The 23,808-nt window shown below is 37.5% G+C and overlaps 1 protein-coding gene and 1 pseudogene across 2 annotated transcripts in view; one reads left to right on the forward strand and one right to left on the reverse strand.

Annotated features, from left to right (window-relative positions):
* PRKAR2B (protein kinase cAMP-dependent type II regulatory subunit beta) overlaps positions 1-23,808 on the forward strand; it is a 104,693-nt gene that overhangs the window by 77,142 nt on the left and 3,743 nt on the right. The window contains exons 5-10 of the mRNA XM_002751728.6: positions 10,801-10,907; positions 13,160-13,313; positions 17,632-17,733; positions 19,631-19,705; positions 23,109-23,174; positions 23,306-23,444. Coding sequence (XP_002751774.1) covers positions 10,801-10,907; positions 13,160-13,313; positions 17,632-17,733; positions 19,631-19,705; positions 23,109-23,174; positions 23,306-23,444 — 643 coding nt within the window. The remainder of the gene's footprint in view (positions 1-10,800; positions 10,908-13,159; positions 13,314-17,631; positions 17,734-19,630; positions 19,706-23,108; positions 23,175-23,305; positions 23,445-23,808) is intronic.
* On the reverse strand, positions 3,192-4,039 carry LOC100395489 (prothymosin alpha pseudogene; annotated as a pseudogene). The gene has a single exon (XR_013524076.1). The product of XR_013524076.1 is annotated as a prothymosin alpha pseudogene (transcript).

Genomic DNA, 23,808 nt, shown 5'->3' on the forward strand with positions numbered 1-23,808 from the left:
AATTGTCATGATTGAAGGTTTTATAGAAGCAAATGTATTTACATAGTAGTTTTCAAAAGATCTTTTTTTGAATTTGAGATCAGACCACCTTGAATTACTCACTTACTATTCACATTCTTCTAGACATGATACAGGATATAAGTAAGTAAAATTTATTTTTCCCAGCAAATTACCACCTGGAATAAGACATTTAGCCCAAAACATGGCAGATTGGAGGTTTTAGTTTAAGCTCATATTGTAAAATGGCTTTCTAGATTTTTTTATGATACACATTATGTACAATAACCCAAATGTGTTTTAATTGAATTATATATTCAGCTTATATATTCTGCTTATCATGCAGCTTCTCTCATTTTAATCTCTTGACTACCCACTACGTTTCAAGGCCTGTTTAAGGTATTGGAGACCATAAAGATATTTAGAGATGGTTGTTGTCTTTTTGGAATTTGGAATTTAATGAGAGTACAAACACATCTGCAAAGCATGTTGGGAAAACATGATACATGCTATAATATTGTCAGGGCACAGTGAGAGGATGTCTGTCTCTTAACCTGCCCTAATGATTCAGAAAGCTAGAGAGGTCACTGAGCTGTGCCTTCGAAAATGAGGAGGGAATCACCAGGTGAGGAAAAGTACAGAGTGTTAGCACTAGAGCCTGAAGTGGCAACCATCCAGTGATGGATGGCCTCCATCTAGTGATAGGAGTGATGGAGCCAAGATGTGGATGCTGTATCATGATGGCCCATTCTTTCTTGAATGCCATGCTGTGGCACTGGACTGCCTTGTAGGCCGTGGGCAGAGCTGAAGAGTTTTAGAGAATGTAACTATCAGATTTATCTAAGGTCACTTTGGTGGTAATGTTGAGGATAGAGTTAAAGAGGGGAGGGTAACGGGGGAAGTGGGTAGGAACAAAGGAGTGGAGCCCAGTAAGAAAATCAGGCCATGATCTAGGGAAAAGAAATGGGCCTGAACTCCAGGGAACCGGGAAAGGGACAGAAGAGAATGGTTTCACAAAATAGTCAGGATTAACAGAACTTGGTACTTGGTGATTGATTTAATTGAGAACTGAAGGAAAGAGTCTAGGATGGCTCCCAGTGTCTAGCTGGAGTGTTTGCGAAGTCGCTACCTCTTCCTGAAATACGAAAAATTGAAGGATGATGGGGAAACAGTAATTACTAATTAGCAAGAAGAATGATCTTAGCTTTATGTCTACTGTCTCATTTGAATTTTCTGAAGTCATTATTTAGCTTGAAAATCTTGCACTTCCTAGACTTCAGAATATTTTTCTGTGGAGAGCTGTATATTCATATGTTGAGCACAGCATTTATAATTATTAATCTCTTTGAAGGTATTCTTTTCATGAATATTTTAATGCTCCACTCAGTAGGCCATTTTCCTTGTGAAATATTTCTAATTTGAGGCTAACTGAAATAATTTTCTTAGGCTATATGATAGGCTCTTTCATTAATGCAGAGTAAATTGTTATTTCTTAAGTGAGTCAGAGCTCTTTACTGAGCTTAGTCTTGAATTGGCATTCTGTAGCACAATTAGATGTGGATTTCCTACAGTAGTTGTCAGTCATCATGATAAGCCTCTGCATATTAAATATTTCCTAAGTTCTTTTCACTCTATGCATAATTATGGGGAAATTACATTTTGATTGACTAGAACAGACACCTGTCACATAGAAAAGTTCTGAAAGAATTTTTCTGTATTTTATCAGGAATTGCTTTTTCATATATCTGTATATTAATTCTTCAGTTTTATAATGTTTTCAAATGCAGCTAATTCCAACATTAAAAAAAGTTACTATAGCAATTTATTTCATCTTTTTCCCCATTTGACATTTAGAGTTAGAACTAATCAATAAAACTGATGTTCACCCTCCAACTGCCTTAAAAAAGTCAAAATATAAATAGCAAGTGCAACAAAATGTTAGTAAACCATTTAATCAATCTTTAGAATTTTGATAGGTGATCATATGTTGCCTGAGCTGATGAATTCATTTGGGTAGAATGGTCTCCGTGGGGCCAATTAGCACTACATCCAGAAAGGTCTGTTTTACTGCTACCTTGGCTTCATCTTCAACCTTGGCTGCTGTTCCACAAAAAGATGCCAGAGCTCACACAGGGACCCAAGGAGGGGATGAAAACCACTTCCTGCAAAGCCATCCCTATCATTCTTCCAAAAGATTTTCTTAGCCCATATGAAGATGTAAAATTATATTCTCAGTTTAATTAGAGTTTTTTAGTTAATTAAAAAATAGAAACAATATATACATAAGATTGATAACCACTCAAAAAGAACAAAAGAGTAGTCAGTGAAAGGAAATCTTTCCACCTCTGTCTCTCAGAAACCCAGCTTCTCAGGAGCCAAGTTCTTTTAGTACTATCTTGTGTATCTTTCCAGGGTATATTCTTTTTCAAATTTTGGTGGCAGATAAATCGGCACAGTGTTCTGCCCTGTTCTCTTTTTTTTGTGGAGACAGTCTCTCTTTGTTGCCCAGGCTGGAGTGCAGTGGCACGATCATGGCTCACTGCAACCTCCACCTCCTGGGTTCAAGTGATTCTTGTGCCTCAGCCTTCTGAGCAGCTGGGACATTTGTAGTAGACATGGGTTTTCACTATGCTGGGCCAGGCTGGTCTGAAACTCCTGGCTTCAAGTGATCTGCCTGCCTTAGCCTCCCACAGTGCTGCGATTATAGGCCTGAGCCTCTGTGCCTGGCCTGCCCTGTTCTTTTCAAATTTAACACTGTATCAGTATTTGTAGAGGTTCCCTATTCTTTTTATAAAAAAAAAATACATATATTTTTTGTTGTTGTTGTTAGAACAACTCAGCAAAATAAAATTCCTGTTTATTGTTGGACAACATTGTTTCACACATACATCAAACAGGCCAAAAAAAAAAAAATAAACAGCAACTTCATAGACAAAAAAGGAAAAAAAGGAAACCCTTTAATTTGTGGCCTTTTAACCATCTCATACGAACCAACTACTTACAGTACAGCTAAGTACATACACAACAAAGGTACTGGAATGCTCGGAATATGATTGTTTTTCTGTTGTTGTTTTCACTTTTTTTTAAAAGGTTTTTTTTCTCCTTTGATATTATAATGAACATGGTCACACCACAAGTAAAGTCAGAAGTAGGACAGAGAACGCTCCGAAGGCTGGTTTGGTCATCCGAGATCATTAAAAATGGCTGACCCTAACAATATGTACAAAAATATAAAATGTAAATAAAAAATACAAACAAATTTCCTTTTTAAAGTACTTTTAAGAAAAAAAGCAGGGCCTTGGAAGTTTTGGTTCTTTTTTCCTCCCCTGTTGCAAGGGAGGTTTGGGTTGGGTAGTGGAGAGCGCGTCGTTCGTCTGCGGGTGGCACTGCCCGCGTTGGGCGGGTGGGCTGGCCTCTCTACTCGAAGGTGACCACGTTTAGATTCTGAGTTGGGAAGTGGAGGGTGCATAGGTCACAGCGGCCTTTTTTTGTTTGTTTTTTTTTTAGTTTAACTTTTTCCTTTTTTGCTGTCTAATCATCCTCGTCGGTCTTCTGCTTCTTGGTATCGACATCATCATCCTCCTCATCTTCAGCTGACCGCTTGCCCATAGCAGACTCAGCTTCCTCATCTTCATCTCCATCCTCCTCCTTACCATCACCTTCTTCTTCCTCCTCCTCTTCCTCCCTACCTTCTTCCTCTTCTTCATCTACCTCATTGTCAGCCTCCTGCTCCCCATTTTCCTCATTCGCATTCCCGTTAGCAGGGGCGTCTCTTCCATTTTCCCCCTTTTCCACAACTTCCTTCTTCTCCTTCAAGTCCTTGGTGGTGATTTCGGAGCTGGTGTCTACCGCTGCGTCTGACATGGTGGGGCACGCCAGTGATCTGATACGGGGGATTAAAAAGAAAGCGAGATTTCAAGGATTCTGGCGATAAAGCTGCCGGAGTCTGCGACGGGGAAGGAGGCGCACGGCGGAGGCGGCTGCGGGCGAGCAAGGAGTCGGACGAGGAACAATGCAAAGATGGCTTTTCAGAGAAGCCAGTGGGACTAAAAAATATTTTTATCAGTATTGTTTATACAAGTTGAAATTAGTAGCTTTTATGTATTATAAAGCTAAACCATGATGAGACATTAAGGTTTGGTGTTGGCACTGTTATAATTGTACATATAACAGAGCGGATTCCAAGTAGCAAAAACAATATTTAAAAAAGAGCAAAGTTGCAGGATTCGTATTTCCTAAGTCTACAACTTACCACAAGGCTATGGTAATCAAAACTATGTACTGGGCTAGGGGTAGAAATATAGAACAATTGAATGGAATTGAGAATCTAGAAATAAACCTATATACTTATGGCCAACTGATTTTTTTTTTCCACAAGAGTGTTAAGACCATTCAATAAAAAAAGGGTAGTTTCTTAAACAAATGGCGCGGAATCACCGGATATCCACACGCAAAAGATCAAAGCTGGACTCCTTTGCATATGCAAGAATTAATTCAAAAGGGATTGAAGACCTAAGATATAAGAGCTTAAACTATAAAACTCTAAGAAGAAAACACAGGGGTAAGTCTTCGTGGTCTTAGATTTAGCATTGGACTCTTAGAAACCAAAAGCATAAGTAGAAAAGAAAACAGAGATAAATAGGACTTCATAAAAATTTGACATTTTTATACATCAAAGGACATTATTTTAATAAGTGAAAAGATAGTCTGCAGAAGCAAAAATTATTTGCCAATCATGTATCTGGTAAAGTTCTAGTATCCAAAATCTATAAATAACTCCCTGAACGCGGTGGCTCAAGCCTGTAATCCCAGCACTTTAGGAGGCTGAGGCGGGTGGATCACGAGGTCAAGAGATCAAGACCATCTTGGTCAACATGGTGAAACCCCACCTCTACTAAAAATACAAAAAAATTAGCTGGGCATGGTGGCACGTGCCTGTAATCCCAGCTACTCAGGATGCTGATTCAGGAGAATTGCCTGAACCCAGGAGGAGGAGGTTGCAGTGAGCCGAGATCGCGCCATTGCACTCCAGCCTCAGTAACGAGAGAAACTCCGTCTCAAAACAAACAAACAAACAAACAAACAAACAAACAAACAAACAAAAACACAACTCAACAATAAAAAGACAAAAAAAAAAAAAACAGTTTAGAACTGAGCAGAATAACTTGAATATAGAAATGACCAGCAATCAAATTTAAAAATTCCCCACATGGTTAGTCATTAGAGAAATACAAATCAGAACCATAATGAAATACCACTTCATCCCCACCAGGATAGTTATAATTTTTAAAAAGGAAAATAAAATGGTTTAAAATTAACCATTTTATTTATGTTGACATTATATAAATTTCACCTCAACAAATTTTGTAGTTTCTTCTTGCCACTCCTTTTCAACATAGTACTAGAAGTCCTAGCTAACACAGTAAGACAAGAAAGTGTAGTAAAATGTATTGAGAAGGAAGAAATATAACTGTCTTTGTTTGCACATGATATGATTATCTAAGTAGAAAATGAAAAAGACTTCCAGAGCTAGTAAGTGATTATGGCAAGATTGCAGGATACAAGGTTAATGTACAAAAGTTAATCACTTCCCTGTATATCAGCAGTGAATAAGTGAAATTTGAAATTAAAAATACAATATCATTTCTATTAGCGTTCCCACAAAAAAGAAATACTTAGATGTACATCTAACAAAAATATGTATAAGATCTATATGAGTAAAACAGTAAGATTATGAAGGAAATCAAGGAAGAACTTAATAAGTGGAGAGATTTCCATGTTCATGGATAGGAAGACCCATTAATGTCAAGATGTCAGTTTTTGTCAACTTGATCTGTAGATTCAATGGAATCCAAACAAACTGACCTTAAAGTTTGGAGAGGTGAAAGACCTAGGATAGCTAACACGATATTGAAGGAAAAGAACAAAGTTATATGAATACTGACTTCAAGACTTAGTATAAAGTGACCGTAATCAAAACAGTATAGTATCGGCAAAAGAATGCACAAATTGATCAGTAGAACAGGACAGAGAACCCAGTAGCAGCCCTACTTAAGTTAACTGATCTTTTACAAGGGAGCAAAGGTAACACAATGAAGCAAAGATAGTCTTTTTCACAAATGGTGCTGGAAAAACTAGACATCCACTTGGAAAAAAAAATGAATCTAGAAACAGACCTCATACTTTTCACAAAAATTAACTCAGAATAGATCACAGACCTAAATGTAAAACACAAAACTATAAAACTCCTAGGAGATAACATGGGAGAAAATCTAGATGACCTTGGATTTGGTGATAACTTTTTAGATATAACACCAACAGCACAATCCATGAAAGGAAGAATGCATAAGCTGGACTTACTAAAATTAGAAATTTATTTGCTGCAAAAGACACTGTCAGCAGAATGAAAAGACAGGTTACTGACTGGAGGAATTATTTGCAAAAGACACAGCTGATAAAGGACTGTTATTCAAAATATACAAAGAACTCAACAGAAGTGAACAGTCAGATTAAAAAATGGACAAAAGATGTTGACAGACGCCTCACTGAAGAAGATACACAAATGGTACATAAGCATATGAAAAGATGCCCCACATCACATGTCATCAGGGAAATGCAACTAAAAACAACAGTGAGGAACTACTACACATCTATTAGAATGATCAACATTCAGAATACTGACAACACCAAATGCTGGTGTAGATGGGTGGTACAAGAACGCATTGCTGGTGAGAATGTAAAATGGTACAGCCACTTTAGAAGATTGTTTGGTGGTGTCTCTTACAACTAAACATACTCTTATACCATACCCTCCAACAGTCATACTCCTTGGTATTTACCCAAAGAAGTTGAAAACGTAGGTCCACACAGAAACCTATACACAGATATTTGTAGCAGCTTTATTCAAAATTGCCAAAACTTGGAAGCAACCAAGATGTTGTTCAGTATGCGAATGGATAAATAAATTATGGTGCATCTAGACAGTGGACAAAATGAGTGATCTAGTTATGAAAAGACTTGGAAGAAACTTAAATGCATAGTACTAAGTGAAAGAAGCCAACATGGAAAGGCTGTGTACTACGTTATTCCAACTATTTAACATTTTGGAAAAGGCAGAATTCTTTGCGAGGCAGCCCTTGTCACTGCCAGACAGCTCTCATTCCTAGGCAGGTCTTTACATTGTGCTAATTGTGCTAAAACCTCCATGAAACTTTGACCCAACAGTCCCATTTATGGCCTCTAGAACTACTGATGTCATGGTGTGAATAGAAGATAGCTGGTATGTTCTCAGATAGGTCTTCTTTTCTGTCACCTAAATGCCCTGTTTCCTGAAATTCCCTCATGGGAGGTTTTCAGATTTCTTGATTACCCTTCAAGTGTTCTCTCGCTGCCAGTGACTCCTTTGAAGACAGATGTCTGAAAATTCCTACGTGCTTTTTTACAGTAGCAGAGCTTTTTGGTGAATGGATATATGACAACTTACCCAGTGCCCTGTTGATAAAATATTAGTTTGTTTCCAGTCTTCTGCTATTGTGATGCAAAGAAAAATGCTGATGCATTTTATAAATATCTATATAATAACTTCCTAGAAAAGGAATTGTGAGGTGGAATATTATGCATATCTGAAATTTTATTAAATGTTGACAAATTGCTTTTTTAGAGTTTGTTCCATTTTACCTTCTCACCAGAAGTCTGTGTGAGAATGTCTCTTTCCCACACGGTCTCCAGCATGGTGTGAGAGTCTAACATTTGTATCTTTTTGAATCTGGTAAGTGAAAAGTGGCATCTCATTTCATTTCAATTTTAATTTGCATTTCTCTTCATTTTGAGAGAAGTCGAGCAATTTTTCATATTTTTAAGAACACCTTTTTCTCTCCTCCAGAGGCTTTGCAGATCTTTTATCTTTAGTGCTGTCATCATTTCATGCTGGTATAGGGGTTTATGGTCACTGATTGTGCTGGGTACTTGAAAACCTGTGTCCTTTGGTTCCAGAAAATTCATCCTGTATTTATTTCTTCCTTTTTGTTTTTCTCTGTTACTGTCTCTGGCACTCCTTTTCATCTCTTTATTGACTTTTTTTTGAGGTGTTTGGTTTTAATTTATCTTCCTTTTTTTTTGGTGACGGAGTTTCGCTCTTGTTACCCAGGCTGGAGTGCAATGACGCGATCTTGGCTCACCACAATCTCTGCCTCCTGGGTTCAGGCAATTCTCCTGCCTCAGCCTCCCGAGTAGCTGGCATTACAGGCACATGCCACCATGCGCAGCTAATTTTTTGTATTTTTAGTAGAGGCGGGGTTTCACCATGTTGACCAGGATGGTCTCGATCTCTTGACCTCGTGATCCACCCGCCTCGGCCTCCCAAAGTGCTGGGATTACAGGCTTGAGCCACCGCGCCCGGCCTAATTTATTTTCTTACTCTTTTATTTACCTTTTTAAAAATATTGTAATAGTGGATACATGGCTTTATATATTTGTCAAACCCATAGAAAGTACAACACCAAGAGCCAATCCTAATATAAATTGTGGACTTTGAATGATAATGATGTCAGTATAGATTCATCTCTGGTGGAGGATGTTTATCATAAGGGAGGCTGTGCCATGTGTGTGGGCAGAGGATATGTGGAGTATGTCTGTACTTTCTACTTAATGTTCCTATCCACTTAAAATTGCCCTAAAAAAGTTTATTTTATTTATTTATTTTTTGAGACAGAGCCTCACTGTGTTGTCCAGGCTGGAGTGCAGTGGTGCAATCATAACTCACTGCAGCCTCAACCTCCCAGGCTCAAGCAATCCTCTCACCTCAGCCCCACGAGTAGCTGAGACTACAGGTGTATACCACCATGCCCAGCTTATTTTTGTATTTTTTGTAGAGACAGGATTTGGCCATGTGGCCCAGGCTGGTCTCAAACTCCTGGGCTGAAGCAGTCTGCCTGCCTTGGCCTCCAAAAGTGGTGAGATTATAGCTGTAAACCACTGTGCCTTGACAAAAAATCTATTTTAAAGAAAAAAAAAATGAAAATCATATTTTAAATTTCCAAGCTACCAATTTTTCTCTGATATGCTCTTTTCCTAAATATCCTTTTTTTTTTTCTCATAGATATAATATCATCTTAAATGTCTCTGCAAAAGCTCTCTACAGTTCCTGAAATATCTGTCTCATGTGTTGTCATTTTGCTGTTTATCTTAGTCTTGTAGGCTACCAGGGGAGCAACATAAAGCTGATTTAGAACTCTGTGTAAGTAGGGCAGGCCTGTCAACCAGTACTCTGTTTAGTTTGAGCTGACAGGGAGCCAGCTGTTACATTGGGGAACCCCTAAGTCCTACCAAGTGAAGGTTTTTGTTCTAGGGCACCAGTGCTCTCAGTATCTGTTCTAGTTCTAATTTGTTTCATTTCTCTCTGAGCTTTTGTCTGGGAAGAGTTGGGGGTCTGCATTTGGCTGCTAGGGATTCTGTATCAGCGTAGAGGGATTTTGAATAAAGTGTCAACTAATCTCTGTAGGACTTTAAATCAGTCCACTTGTTTTTAGCTTTGTGTCTCAGTCCCACGCTGGCAGAAACAGGCATTACCCACTGTGGAGCCTCCCAGTGCTCGGCAAGGCACGTTGGCCCCTCCACACTGCAGTCTCGCCTGCATTACTTGGGGGAGCTCTCTCTGCCACGTGTAAATTACCTGCATTCTGAAACTCATCAATCAGTTGTTCCTTCCTATACTCTATACTATTGTAGATTCTTATAACATTCTTCATGGGCTCTCAAAAGGAAGAGAATCACATGTGCTCTGTTATCCTCTTCATCCAGAATATCTTGTTTCTTCAACCTGTGTTTTCCGCTTGCATTTTTTCCCTTTGAATCTATCTTCAATTCCTTAATTTATTTATAATAGGAATTGATTTTGGCATAGGCAGTTAGCATTATACCTTTTTTATACCCATAAGGAGTAGCTTACCAAGGGCTCAGAGCTAATAAAGTAGCAGAACAGATAACCCTCTAAGTCTTTTGACTTTTCTATTGTGCTGTATTATTTCCTCATATCCACTTATTCTGTCTTTTCAGAGTTCTTTGAATTATTCCTATATTTGTTTTGGTGACAGATTTATTTCACCTCTTAGTTTATTCTCATCAGCTTGAGCCTTGTCAATCACACTTTGGCAGAATAAAAATTTTACATAGTTTACTTAGTTGTTGAATAGTATTTTTGATGTTTCTGACAAAGCTGCCCTAGTGAGCTCAGTGGTTACAGCTTGAGCCCAACCTTAATGACAGTGAATAGTGACAGAATATTTGCCACAGTCGTTTTTGGTTTTGCTTTGTTGTTTTTCTGTTTTGTTCTGTTTGATTTAGGTGCTAAACCAAAAGTTGGAATCAGGATCTAAATTCACCAAGTATTTAGGTCATCTGTACACGTATTCTAGTGATAACTAATAAACAGAAGCTTTAAAAAATGAATATCTTTAAGAGAAATTTGAAATAATTCCTTACTAACCTAATCCTTTTTAGTTGCTAAGATTATATTTCACAAGGCATATGGTGGTTAAATTTTCATTTTAAAATGGTGATAGTTGCAAATATTCTGAAATAGACTAATTATAATTTCTTTCATTCAAATATTAAATATGAGAATATATAATCATCTTATTTGTATGTGGTAAGAAAGACTGTGCTGTGTATTTTCCTGACAATATTTAATGGTAGTTATGATGTTTCCATTTCTTTGGACTTGTTCACAGAAATATAATTATGGTTATTTAAGAAAACATGTTCTAGATAAACATAAAGATTATATCTCAAATTTTTAAAAAATAGGAGCAGATGTCTCAAGTATTAGATGCCATGTTTGAAAAATTGGTCAAAGATGGGGAGCATGTAATTGATCAAGGTGACGATGGTGACAACTTTTATGTAATTGATAGGTAAGTTTTGCCCAACCTTACTACTAAAATTTAAAGAAACTTTTGTGTAAAATCTCAACCGCTATTATGGCAACTGACAAGTTAATATAGGATAGTTGTTATTGCCTCTACTCCTATTACTAAATAATAGGCACTGTAATCCTGTTGTGAATTTACATGCAGTGAAACCACAGTGCATCATGAAAAGAGGTATAGTTTATAGAGGAACTGATGACTTTCGGTTAGTCTTATCTGTAAATGTCAGTCATTTAATGTGGACATCTTCATTTGCTAAATTCTAGTTGAAAGATAGTATGTAATAATATATACTAGATTCCTATTACAATGAGAACAGCAGTATAATATAGCATCTAAAATGTTTATTCACAGTGGACCTCAATCAGTATCTTTGCTTTCTTTTTTGAGACAGACCCTCGCTCTGTCACACAGGCTGAAAAGTGCAGTGCGTGATCTCACTCACTGCAACCTCTGTTTCCCAGGTTCAAGTGGTTCTCCTGCCTCAGCCTCCCAAGTAGCTGGGACTACAGGCATGTGCCACCATGCCTGGCTAATTTTTTGTATTTTTAGTAGAGACGGGGTTTCACCATGTTAGCCAGGATGGTCTTGATCTCCTGACCTGATGATCTGCCTGCCTTGGCCTCCCAAAGTGCTGGGATTACAGGCATGACCCACCGCGCCTGGCTGGTATTTCTTTCTTAAAATATTCTTTCTTTTATAAACTATGTAAAACATGCCCATGGTTTGAAAAATTCAAAATTGGCTGGGCATGGTGGCTCATGCCTGTAATCCCAGCACTTTGGGAGGCTAAGGCAGGTGGATCACCTGAGGTCAAGAGTTCAAGACTAGCCTGGCCAACGTAGTGAAACCCCATCTCTACTGAAAACAAGAAAAAGTAGCCAGGTGTAGTGGCCAGCCCTTGTTATCCCAGCTACTGGGGAGACTGAGGCAGGAGAATCAATTGAACCAGGGAAGCGGAGGTTGCAGGGAGCTGAGATCGCGCCATTGCACTCCAGCCTGGCAACAAGAGTGAAACTCCAGCTCATAAATAAATAAATAAATAAATAAATATAATTCAAATATTTCACAGGGACATAAGGTGAAAATTAAGTTTTCCTACTTTCTAGTCAGTATAGTAAGTAGTTTGTGCATCCTTCCAAGAATTGTGTATCATTATATTTGTCTTTAAAAACTCCATAGAGAAATTATTTAAACAAGAATACTTGCATTTATGTTGAAAATCTACTTTCAGGAAATTTAAGTTTTACTTCACCTCATCATAGAATAGTGTGCCTTATGCAGTAGATGAATCCTAAAATCTAACAGCAGAGCAGCCAGAGCTGAGTCCTTATTTCTTCACTTGGGTAAAAGTTCAAGGTTACAAAAGTAATATATGTTCATGTTACAAACAGAAACTCTTAAATTAGATAGCAAATGTGCCTAGAATCCCTCACTATTCTTATGCTCTTAGATAACTACAGTCAATGGTTTGATAAATGTTTCTTCAGATGATTTTCTTTCTTTTTTTTTAAGTTCAATTTTTTATAGAGATGAGATCTTGCTATGTTGCCCAGGCTGGTCTTGGACTCCTGGGCTCAAGTGATCCGCTCACCTTGAACTTCCAAGTTGCTGGGATTACAAGTGTAAGCCACCACGCCCAGGCTCTTTAGACGATTTTTTTTTTTTTTTTTTTTTTTTGTGATAGAGTTTCACTCTTGTTGCCCAGGCTGGAGTGCAGTGGTGTGATGTTGGCTCACTACAACCTCCACCTCCTGGGTTCAGGCGATTCTCCTGCCTCAGTCTCCCGAGTAGCTGGGATTACAGTCACCCACCACCACACCCGGCTAATTTTTTGTATTTTTAGTAGAGACAGAGTTCCACCATGTTGGCCAGGCTGGTCTCAAACTCCTAACCTCAGGTGATCCACCTGTCTTGGCCTCCCAAAGTGCTGTGTTACAGGCATAAGGCCCAGCTTTTCAAATGATTTTTTGTATGCATGTACTATTTGGTTGTCATCTTTAGTTACAGTTTTATTATTTGTTATAATAATTTTTTATCATTTATTCCCATTTTCCCTAGCAGGCACATGGTCTGGAACAGATGGCACAGACTGATTCCCCTTTATTATTTGTATTCGGAGGGGATAGACAGGCTGGAAATAAGATTTTATTTCACAGGGCTCTTTTCTGAAATAATGTTTTATTTTAATGATCTTTTTTACTTGAATTCACCTCTAATCTACATATGTCCAACAGAGGCACATTTGACATTTATGTGAAATGTGATGGTGTGGGAAGATGTGTTGGTAACTATGATAATCGTGGGAGTTTCGGCGAACTGGCCTTAATGTACAATACACCCAGAGCAGCTACTATCACTGCTACCTCTCCTGGTGCTCTGTGGGGTTTGGTGAGTAAAATGTTTATTTATCCTGAATGTTATGATTTGTAACAAATACTCTGACAGTTGTTACAAATTGCCACGTGGTATTTTAATTTAAAGATCATCAGTCATCAGGTAATTTATTAAGCAGCCACTGACTGCTGAACTGGCATGAAAACTGCACTAAGTCAGAGCCTCAGGTTATTGCCCCCACTCCTCCAGTCCAGCCAGGAGCTTGGGACCTGGTGGCCCTGGAAAGACACTCAGATTCAGAATGCTCCTGTCTTACCCACGCTTAGAAAATAACCAGCCATACAAACACAGCCTTCAGTGCTTTTTCTCAGCTTTCTGAGGTAGGTATTATAATCTCATAAATCGGTGGCTCCCAGAGTGTGGTCCCCTGAACATTGGCATCTGTATCACCTGGGAACTTGTTAGAAATGCCATTCTGGGGCCCAACCCACTGATTCTAACCTTCTGCACCAGAAATTCGGAGTTTGAAAAACCAATATAAAAGGATGCTCTTGGTGCTATAAATTGATGGGTTACAGCTCTGCATTTAAAAGCAGATGTGTAGAGAAAACATGCTTGGTGGCTGTGCTCATGTGGCCCCACATCAGAATGAGGTTTTTTTTTTAAAAAAAAATCCTCTTGCCTATACCCCACCACAGGCAAATTTATCAGAATCTTCAGCACTGGGACCTGCGCATTAGTACTTTTAAATGTATTTCTTAATGTGGTATTCCTGCAAGACCTAGAAGCTGGTTTGAAGATGTATTTGGGCAAGGGGAGAGGGTGGGGAGAGATTATTTTCACATATGATAGGATGCAATTGTTAGGCACTACTAAAGCTGATCCTGGAAGATTGTGTTTAAGGTAGTGATTGTCAAACTTTAGTGTGCTTACAAATCACCTGGGAATGCAGTTAAAATGCAGATTCTGATTCTGTGGTTCCGGGTTGAGGCCCGTGATTTTTGCATTTTTCATCAGCTCCCAGGAGGTGGCAGTACTGCCTGATGTCAGGCCAAACTTCAAACAGCATCAATTTAGGGAAATGTTTATAATATATATATTTTCTTTTAAAATTGTCGAAAATAGCCCACCCACTAGTTTTGACAAGGATTTATTGGATTATTTCTCTCATATCCTTTTGTGGAAAGAGAAGTTGAAGTAAATGTGAAGTTTGTTAACAGCCTCATTTCGAAGGACTACTGTATATAGCATTACAGAAGTCACACATTATTTAGTCACAGTTTAGCATTTGACTCTGAAGTTGATTCAGCTGATAAAAATATCTCTTGATCAAAGAGACATTTTACATTTCTCTTAATTAGAACCAGTGATTATATACTTATTTAAAAATGTGATGAGTCACTTTTTTAAGGTTTAGAAGAAAAACTGAATTGTTTCAGGTAGAAGGAGACTAACTCATCATCTGAAGTGTTTTAAAAGAACTGTCAGCGGTTTGAATATCCAAGGCCAGCAAAGAAAAACTCCAAACCAGAGCACACCTTTTCCCACAGAAGTGTCGGTTTCTCTGTCAGTAAAGTGGTGGGATAAATATAGCATCTGCCATGACTTGTCTCACTAAGGAAGGTTTACTTTTTAAATGTAGTCATTCCAGTGGGGTTGCCATTGAGGTTCAGATTGTCACATTGACACACAGTGAGGAACATGCCTCCTTGCACGTCTTCAGAATAAGATCAACTATTTCGTAGGTTGGCCTCTTTGAATATTGATAGTTTTTAGCACTTGTAGAAACCTTAATTGGGTATAAAAGACCCAGAATTTCCTAGTGCATGTAATACGTTAAGTTCCCAAGAAGGATTAAGCATTTTCAGAGATTTTTAGTAGTCTACATGTTATTAAATTTTATAAAAGTGGGCCGTTTGTGATAGTCATATTGACATACTTTCTAAAAATTTTAGAATAATTAACATAATTACTTAGTATTTCAAACTTGCTTTTTAAGAGTAACTTGCCTAAGTTGTTGGGAGAGTCATGTAGAAAAGAAGTTTTCCTTTTAAGGTTAACGGACTGGAGCTCTGCCATATTAATACAGGTGTAAAGATAAGCAAAGCCCAAGACAAAAGTCCATTGCCGAGTAGCCTCACTCTGTAAATAGTATTTGGTTACCGTTAGCCTTAGGGCTTACATGATCTTCCTGACTGTACTGATGATTTAGAAAGGTGATTGTTGAAATGGCTTCAGGATGAAAGTGTTTGAAATTCTGGACTTTATATGTCACAGTGGGTGTGAAGAGATAGGTTACTAATGGAAAATTCTTTCTGAGAGGTATAACTGATTATGATTAGTTTCTAAACCATTAAGCTATTTTGAGTCTTCTCTGTTTTGCAGTAAACTCTGTCCATAGAATGATGTTATACCTGATTTCCAAACCTGATATATATCAGAATCACTTCAGGAGCTTTTATGAAATACAGATTATTGAGCCCTATATTCAGAGATCTTGAGTCATTAAGGTCTGGTGTCTTAGAAATCTTTTTTAATACTATAGCTGATTCTGATGCAGAGCCAGGCTTGGAAATAATTTAAATATTTGTGTTAATTATCTTGTAAAATTTTCTTTAAAAAAAAAGTATTAGGAGTAAAACAAGTGAAAATTACAGCTAATATCAATACCAAATTGGGAAACAAGATGTTTAATTTCCTAGTGTCTTAGTCCTTTTGGGCCGCTATGACAAACTCTTATATAACAGGCAGCTTAAGCAACAAACATTTATTTCTCATGGTCTGGATACCTTGGAAGTCGAGGATCAAGGCACCAGAAGATTGGTGTCTGGAGAGGGCTTGTTTTCCCGTTTAACAGATAGTGTCTTCTGCTTATGTTCTTCCGTGGTGGAAGGGGCAGGGAAGCTTACTGGGATCTCTTTTATAAGGACATTAATACCATTCATGAAGGCTCTACCGTCATGACCTAACCATCTCCCAAAGGCTCCACCACCTAATACTATCTTGGGCGATTAGGATTTCAACTAATTATGATTAGTTTCTAAACCATTAAGCTATTTTGAGTCTTCTCAACGTAGGGATTTTAGAGTGAAGGAAACATTCAGTTTCAGTCCATCACACCTAGAGATTTTCATCTATGTTGGCGTTTTTTTCCATTGCACTAGTTCATTAAATTCAGTCTTAATATGTTGACATAAGAAAGAATGAATGAGACCTAGTATTTCGTAGCACAATAGGGTGACTACAGTCAATAATAAAATTGTATGTTTTAAGATAAATGTAATTGTATTGTTTATAACTCAAAGGATAGATGATTAAGGGGATGGATACCCCATTCTCTATGTGTACTTATTTCACATTGCATGCCTGTATCAAAACATATCATGTACCCCATAAATATGTGTACCTACTATGTACTCACAAAAATTAAAAATTAAAGTAAAAAAATACAATAAATGTTGGTAATTTATTAATTAAATGCTATATCCCAATTTTTACTTTATTAAAATGGTATAATTGTTTATTAATGAATGCCAACCTAACATAATTATTGAGGCTTTTATTAAGGAATTAAAATATTGTTTTATGATAAATTATTCAGAATAAAATTTTTAGGGAAATAATTTTTTGAGCTGTATCTTTAAAATTTTTACTAGTTCCCCAACTGAGTTCTGCATCTTTTAGGGCATGTAGTATAAACATAAATAGGAACATTTTAGACTATGAACATGGAAAACACTGGAATTAGGTCTTACTCGAATTTAGATCTTACTCAAAAACAAAGTTGTGATTTCTCTGTGACTTCACATTACAAAATTTTTTTTCATGGGTACATAATATGTGTATATTTATAGGAGGGTACACAAGCTATTTTGATAACAGCATACAATGCATAATGATCACATCAGGGTAAATGGAGTACCCATCACTTTAAGCATTTATGATTTTTTTGGATATATTTCCACATTTTTAATAAGAAAATTTTGACAATGTGGATATGAAAAAACGTAGTGTATGTAACAGAGTAAAAGAACACGATGCTAGTATATATATATATTTTTAACATGCTGTGACAGTGCCTCCTTGTGGGTATAGTCCAACATGTTGGTCAGATTTCTGTTGTATATAAAAGTAAAACAGATGCTTCTTTAAAAAAAAAATAAAAACAGTATTTTATATGGTTCTGTATTATATTTTGTGCTTGAGGAATAAAAATATGAAATTAGTTGCATTGAAAGTATAACGATGTTAATCTATTTCAGAATCTTCCGTCATTGTTTCTTTTGGGAATAAAATGAAACTATTTATATGTACTTTTTCCCCCATAAAAATCTACCTTTTAACTGTCTTTTATTTGATACTCTGCCTGTAGGACAGGGTAACCTTCAGGAGAATAATTGTGAAAAACAATGCCAAAAAGAGAAAAATGTATGAAAGCTTTATTGAGTCACTGCCATTCCTTAAATCTTTGGAGGTAAGTATATGTTAATGCTTTTTTAAAATTTTGCTTTAATTTTTTGTTTTTCTAGGAATATTTATTTCTATAGAAAAATCGCTTTGAATAAAAAAACTATCCATGTTTTTATTTGAAAAGATTGAATGGTAGTGCTAGTTTTTACAACTCAGTGTTCCTTCTGCTATCTATGACTGCATTTTATTTTGTTATTTGAAAGTGACTCATGCCTGTAATCCCACCACTTTGGGAGGCTGAGGTAGGTAGATCACCTGAGGTCGGGAGTTCAAGGCCAGCCTGACCAACATGGCAAAACCCCGTCTCTACTAAAAATACAAAAAATTAGCTGGGTGTGGTGGCAGGTGTCTGTAATCCTAGCTACTCAGGTGGCTGAGGCAGGAGAATCAATTGAACCCGGGAGGTGAAGGTTGTAGCAAGCAGAGATCATGCCAGCCTGGATGACAGTGTGAGACTCGTTTTATACCGGCCCCACCCCAAAAAACAAAAAAACCCTGATTGTGGCACTGCTCTGTTTAAGCCCCTCCTCACATGGCCTGTAAGGCTCTGCACAATCTGCCCCATTCCCCCGCCCATTTTCCCCAACCTCATTTCTTATTGCTCCGCACTCATCATCTCACTGTAGACATAGCAGCTTGTTAGAACTCGTCAAGCACACCTGTCCCACACCCACCTCAGGGTCTTCACACTTGCTGTCTGTCTGGAATGTCTTCCTTCAGAGCCGCAGGGCTTCTTCATTTCTTAGCCTAGATGTCTTCTCAATAAGACCAGCTCTTAGGGTTTTAATCTTTGAAGATAGAGATTTATTTTTCATACTTCATAAAATTAAATGCTTTTCTATTTCACTGTCGTATTTGAAATATTTTGAGGGTAAAGATGGGCATATATGGGCTGGGCGCGGTGGCTCAAGCCTGTAATCCCAGCACTTTGGGAGGCCAAGGCGGGTGGATCACGAGGTCAAGAGATCGAGACCATCCTGGTCAACATGGTGAAACCCCGTCTCTACTAAAAATACAAAAAATTAGCTGGGCATGGTGGCGCATGCCTGTAATCCCAGCTACTCGGGAGGCTGAGGCAGGAGAATTGCCTGAACCCAGGAGGCGGAGGTTGCGGTGAGCTGAGATTGCACCATTGCACTCCAGCCCGGGTAACAAGAGCGAAACTCCATCTCAAAAAAAAAAAAAGATGGGCATATATATGTACCCACAACATCTTATAAAATGGCAAGTGTCAAAATAGCGGTGCTTCTCTTTTCTAATGTCTTTGTTGGATTATGAGCTTATGCCTGGTAGAAATTTTGTGCACATCACTGTGCATGGTAGGCAGCTGATCTTTTCCAGCAGCATATTTCTTTAAATAAAATTAGATCAGGGATTGGAAATCCAATGCCTTCAGAGCTAGGCAGGTAATACAGAGAAGAAAACCAAGCCAGGAAGACTTCGGCAGATTGGAGAATGTGTATTTCATTAAAGAAATAGCTGCTATTCCACCATAGTTTTATTGTTGCCATGTGGAAATATGCACTATGTGATGCTGATTTTTCAAGAGAAGCTGGAGATTCAGTTTTTATGAAAAATATATTTTAAAATGCTGCCTGTTAATTAATATAACAAACATATGTACAGCCTACACACTGCTCGATTTATTTGGCCTATGGGCTACCCATTGTTTTTTTTGTTTTTGCTTTTTGTATTTTTAGTAGAGATGGGGTTTCTCCATGTTGGTCAGGCTGGTCTTGAACTCCCAACCTCAGGTGACCCACCCACCTCAGCCTCCCAAAGTGCTGGGATTACAGGCATGAGCCACTGCGCCCAGCCAGGGTACCAGTTTTTAAATTCTAAAATAACTAAGCTTACCCAGTTAATTTGTTTCTATTTAATACTGTCTCTCTTCTTTGTAGGTTTCTGAACGCCTGAAAGTAGTAGATGTGATAGGCACCAAAGTATACAACGATGGAGAACAAATCATTGCTCAGGTATGATATTTTGAAATGTAATTCAGTTTAGGGTTGTATTCCAAAAGGTTTGTATAGATTTAAATCTTGATAAACTTTTCATGTTTCTAAAATTAGTATGCAGTGATGGGTTAAATAAATATTACTTCTACCAAATGACCTGTTAAAAATGGTTTAATTTATAGTTATGCTATTGAATATTTTTGTTTATGTAATTAACTCCTAATGAATATGTATTAAACCATCAAATGGTTTTCTGCATCATTGTAGTTATTTATACTAGGAAAAAACAGGTGAATGTTCCATGACATTAATGAGGACCCCAAAAGTACACTGGAAAATTCTATAGAGTTTTGCATGGTGAGTTTTATGATGAGATATCCTGAGGATGCCCCTTAATAAAATTCACCAAGAAGGGAACACACTGCACCATATAATGTATTGGCTTCCAAGCACTATGTATGGGTCAACATGTTATTTCACCCTAATACTTTCCTAAGATCCCAGCTGGAACCAATATTAGATACCTGGATTAGAGTAGGGCTACCAAAAGTAGAATTTGTGAAGGCAGTTGAAGTTAACAGGTAAAGTATGCAGATGATAGCACTTTGTTTCCTAGTTATATTTTTGAAGCATTGAGCAGATTATTAAAATGGATTTTTAATAGCTTCTGTAATTTTTGTATCATAGCCTCATACTGTTTTGTGCCCTTTATCTGAAATACAGTCTCTTCCTTTATATGGGAAACAACATTCAAAGTCTTTGAGCCTCAGAAAAAGATAATTGTTTTAGAAGGCAAATAAATAAGTAAATCTGTCAATCAACCCTCCTTTCCCGCTGTGTGGGGTGTGTGTGTATTAGAGCAGTCAGGGATTGGGAAGAAGTGTAGTCATACAGTTAAAGTTCTATATAAATTGGTAATTAACAAAACATAGAGCACCTTTTAAATGATTTTTAAAGGTTTTATTTTGAAATGATTATAGATTCACAGGAAGTTGCAAAAATAGTTCTGACAGGTCCTGTGTACTCTTCACCCAGTTTCTCCTAATGCATCTTGCACCCCTATTAATAACAATATCAAAACTCGGAAAATGACATTGACATAATTCACAGACTGTATTCAGTTTTTACCAGTTTTACATACAGTTAGGGCATGCTTTAAAAATTGTTTAAAAAATTACTCAGCAGTTAATAGATCTATTATGATTCAAAACACTTGAAAATGTAACATGAAGCTTTTATGAAAACCTCATATAAAAATAAGGGAAAAGGAGATATGCTATACTTAGGGTTTATCAAGTATATTTTTACATAGTCATTGTCTTTTAAGCATTTATAAATATACATATCGGTACAATATTCTAAAAATCTAAATTCAACATTTATTTTTGTGATAGATGCTAAATGAATTTGTATTAAAAGAATTTTGCAATAGTTTAAGTTTCTCCAGAATCACTTTGAGAGGCTTAGAAAAGTCAGTGTCTGTATTATCTTCCATATTGTATTGTTTAATGCAGAGACTGCATCATTGGAGATCAAGGCAGAGTTCATTAAGAAACAAAAACAAGAAAGAACAGGTATATGATTAGAAATAGCAACACTTCTCTTTTAGAAGTCCTTCCAAATCCTTGAAATGGAATGTCAATAGGCTAGCATGTCAGAGTTTGGTCCTCAGTTGTCTGTAGTGAAAATGTCAAGGCCCACATCTGCTGCTTCTGGCCCCATCTGAGTGCTTTCTGCTCTTTGCAGGTTGATGGGTTATCTTGGGTCACCATGCCAATGCTTGTGATGTTAGGAGGACACAGGGTAGACGTCTCAGCACTTCCTCAGGAGCACAGGATCTGTAGGCATAGTTCTGCCAACTAAGGGAACGTTGGCGGGATACACAGCAGTGTTGCCATTTTCAACTATGTACACTGTTATCTAGGCTGAAATTTGGGTGAAATTCTTACCCCAGTGTTATTTGTCACATTTTCTTGTTTTTTAGCAGAAATACAGTGGTAGAGAATATATTATTTCTAGGCCAGGTGCAGTGGCTTATGCCTGTAATCCCAACACTTTGGGAGGCTGAGGCAGGTGGATCACATTTAGGTCAGGAGTTCGAGACCAGCCTGGCCAACATGGTGAAATCCATCTCTAATAAAAGTACAAAACAACAACAAAAAATACTGGTACTAGATCCCTGAGGAATCACCACACTGTCCTCCACAATGGTTGACCAGTCTGCATTCCCACTAACAGTGCAAAAGCATTCCTGTTTCTTCATAGTCTCGGCAGCATCTACTGTTGCTTGACTTTTTAATAATTGCCATTCTGACTGGCATGGTATGGTATCTCATTATGGTTTTGATTTGCATTTCTCTAATGATCAGTGATGATAAGCTTTTTTTCATGTTTTTTGGCCACATAAATGTCTTATTTTGAGAAGTGCCTGTTCATAACTTTTGCTCACTTTTTGGTGGCAGAAATACCATTTGACCCAGAAATCCCATTACCGGGTATATACCCAAAGGAATATAAATCATTCTGCTATAAAGACATATGCACATGTATGTTTATTGCAGCACTATTTACAATAGCAAAGACATGGAACCAACCCAAATGCCTATCAATGGTAGACTGGATAAAGAAAATGTGGTACATATACACCATGGAATACTAGGCAGCTCTGAAAAAGAATGAGATCATGTCCTTTGCAGGGAGGTGGGTGAAGCTGGAAGCCATCATTCTTAGCAAACTAACAAAGGAATAGAAAACCAACACCTCTTGTTCTCACTTATAATTGGGAGTTGAACAGTGAGAACACATGGACACAGGGAGGGGAACAGCACACATTGGGGTCTGTCGGAGGGTTGGGAGCAAGGGGAGGGATAGCATTAGGACAAATACCCAATACATGCAGGGCTTAAAACCTAGATGACAGGTTGATAGGTACAGCAAACCACCATGGCACATGTATACCTATGTAACAGACCTGCATGTTCTGCACATGTGTCCCAGAACTTAAAGTAAAATTTTTAAAAAAGGAAAAAAATTAGGCCTGGTGGCACACACATGTAATCCCAGTTAGTTGGGAGGCTGAGATGGGAGAGTCACTGGAATCCAGCAGGTGGAGGCTGTAGTAAGCCAAGATTACACTGCTGTACTCCAGCCTGAGTGACAGAGCAAGACTTCATCTTGAAAACAAACAAAAAAGAGAATGTATTATTTCAAATAATTTTACAAACAAAATCATTACTACATAATTGTCCATCAAAACCTCTCAATTTAGAAACTGAGATGGCCTGTTCCCATTGGATATCACTTTTCAGGTGCATATCTGTACATTGGGATTGGATCAGTTTTAGGGATATTAAATGTAACAAGATTGTTGTCAAATTAATTTGCATTTTCACCTTCTAATTTTTGTTATTTATTCTGATAGGGAGATTCGGCTGATTCTTTTTTCATTGTAGAATCTGGAGAAGTGAAAATTACTATGAAAAGAAAGGTAAGCATTCTGAGTCCTCAAAACCCACATAGCAAGGAACATAACAGATTTACTTTTTGATGGTTAGACTTAAGGTTAACTTTATTTTTCAGAAGTTGAGGAAAAACTTATCTTTTTAATTGCCTTGTCAGGGTAAATCAGAAGTGGAAGAGAATGATGCAGTAGAAATCGCTCGATGCTCGCGAGGACAGTACTTTGGAGAGCTTGCCCTGGTAACTAACAAACCTCGAGCAGCTTCTGCACACGCCATTGGGACTGTCAAATGTTTAGGTAGGGTTTGCAACAGCAGGGGTGCTTCTCCTGGTTGAACTTATGTCTGCGTTTTATGTATTCATGTTGAATGGATCATTTTATTGGTTTCATAAGTTTTGTGGTCCCTACAAAAGGTAACAAAATTTAGGATTCATTGCTTTATAAAAATTAATTTGTGGAAGCCATTTTTTCTTTGTAATTTTTACATACAGATATAGTTTGCTCTACATACATATAGTGTATGTATGAAATAACATTTCATATTAGTCATTAGAATTCCAAGTACCACGTTTTATATGGAATCTCTCAAATAAGCAACATGCACTGCGTTCCTCAAAAGAGAAGGAAGGTACTATTTTTATAAAGTCCATTAAGATGTAAG

Source organism: Callithrix jacchus, chromosome 11, assembly GCF_049354715.1.
Source record: "Callithrix jacchus isolate 240 chromosome 11, calJac240_pri, whole genome shotgun sequence".
Taxonomy (NCBI): Eukaryota; Metazoa; Chordata; class Mammalia; order Primates; family Cebidae; genus Callithrix; species Callithrix jacchus.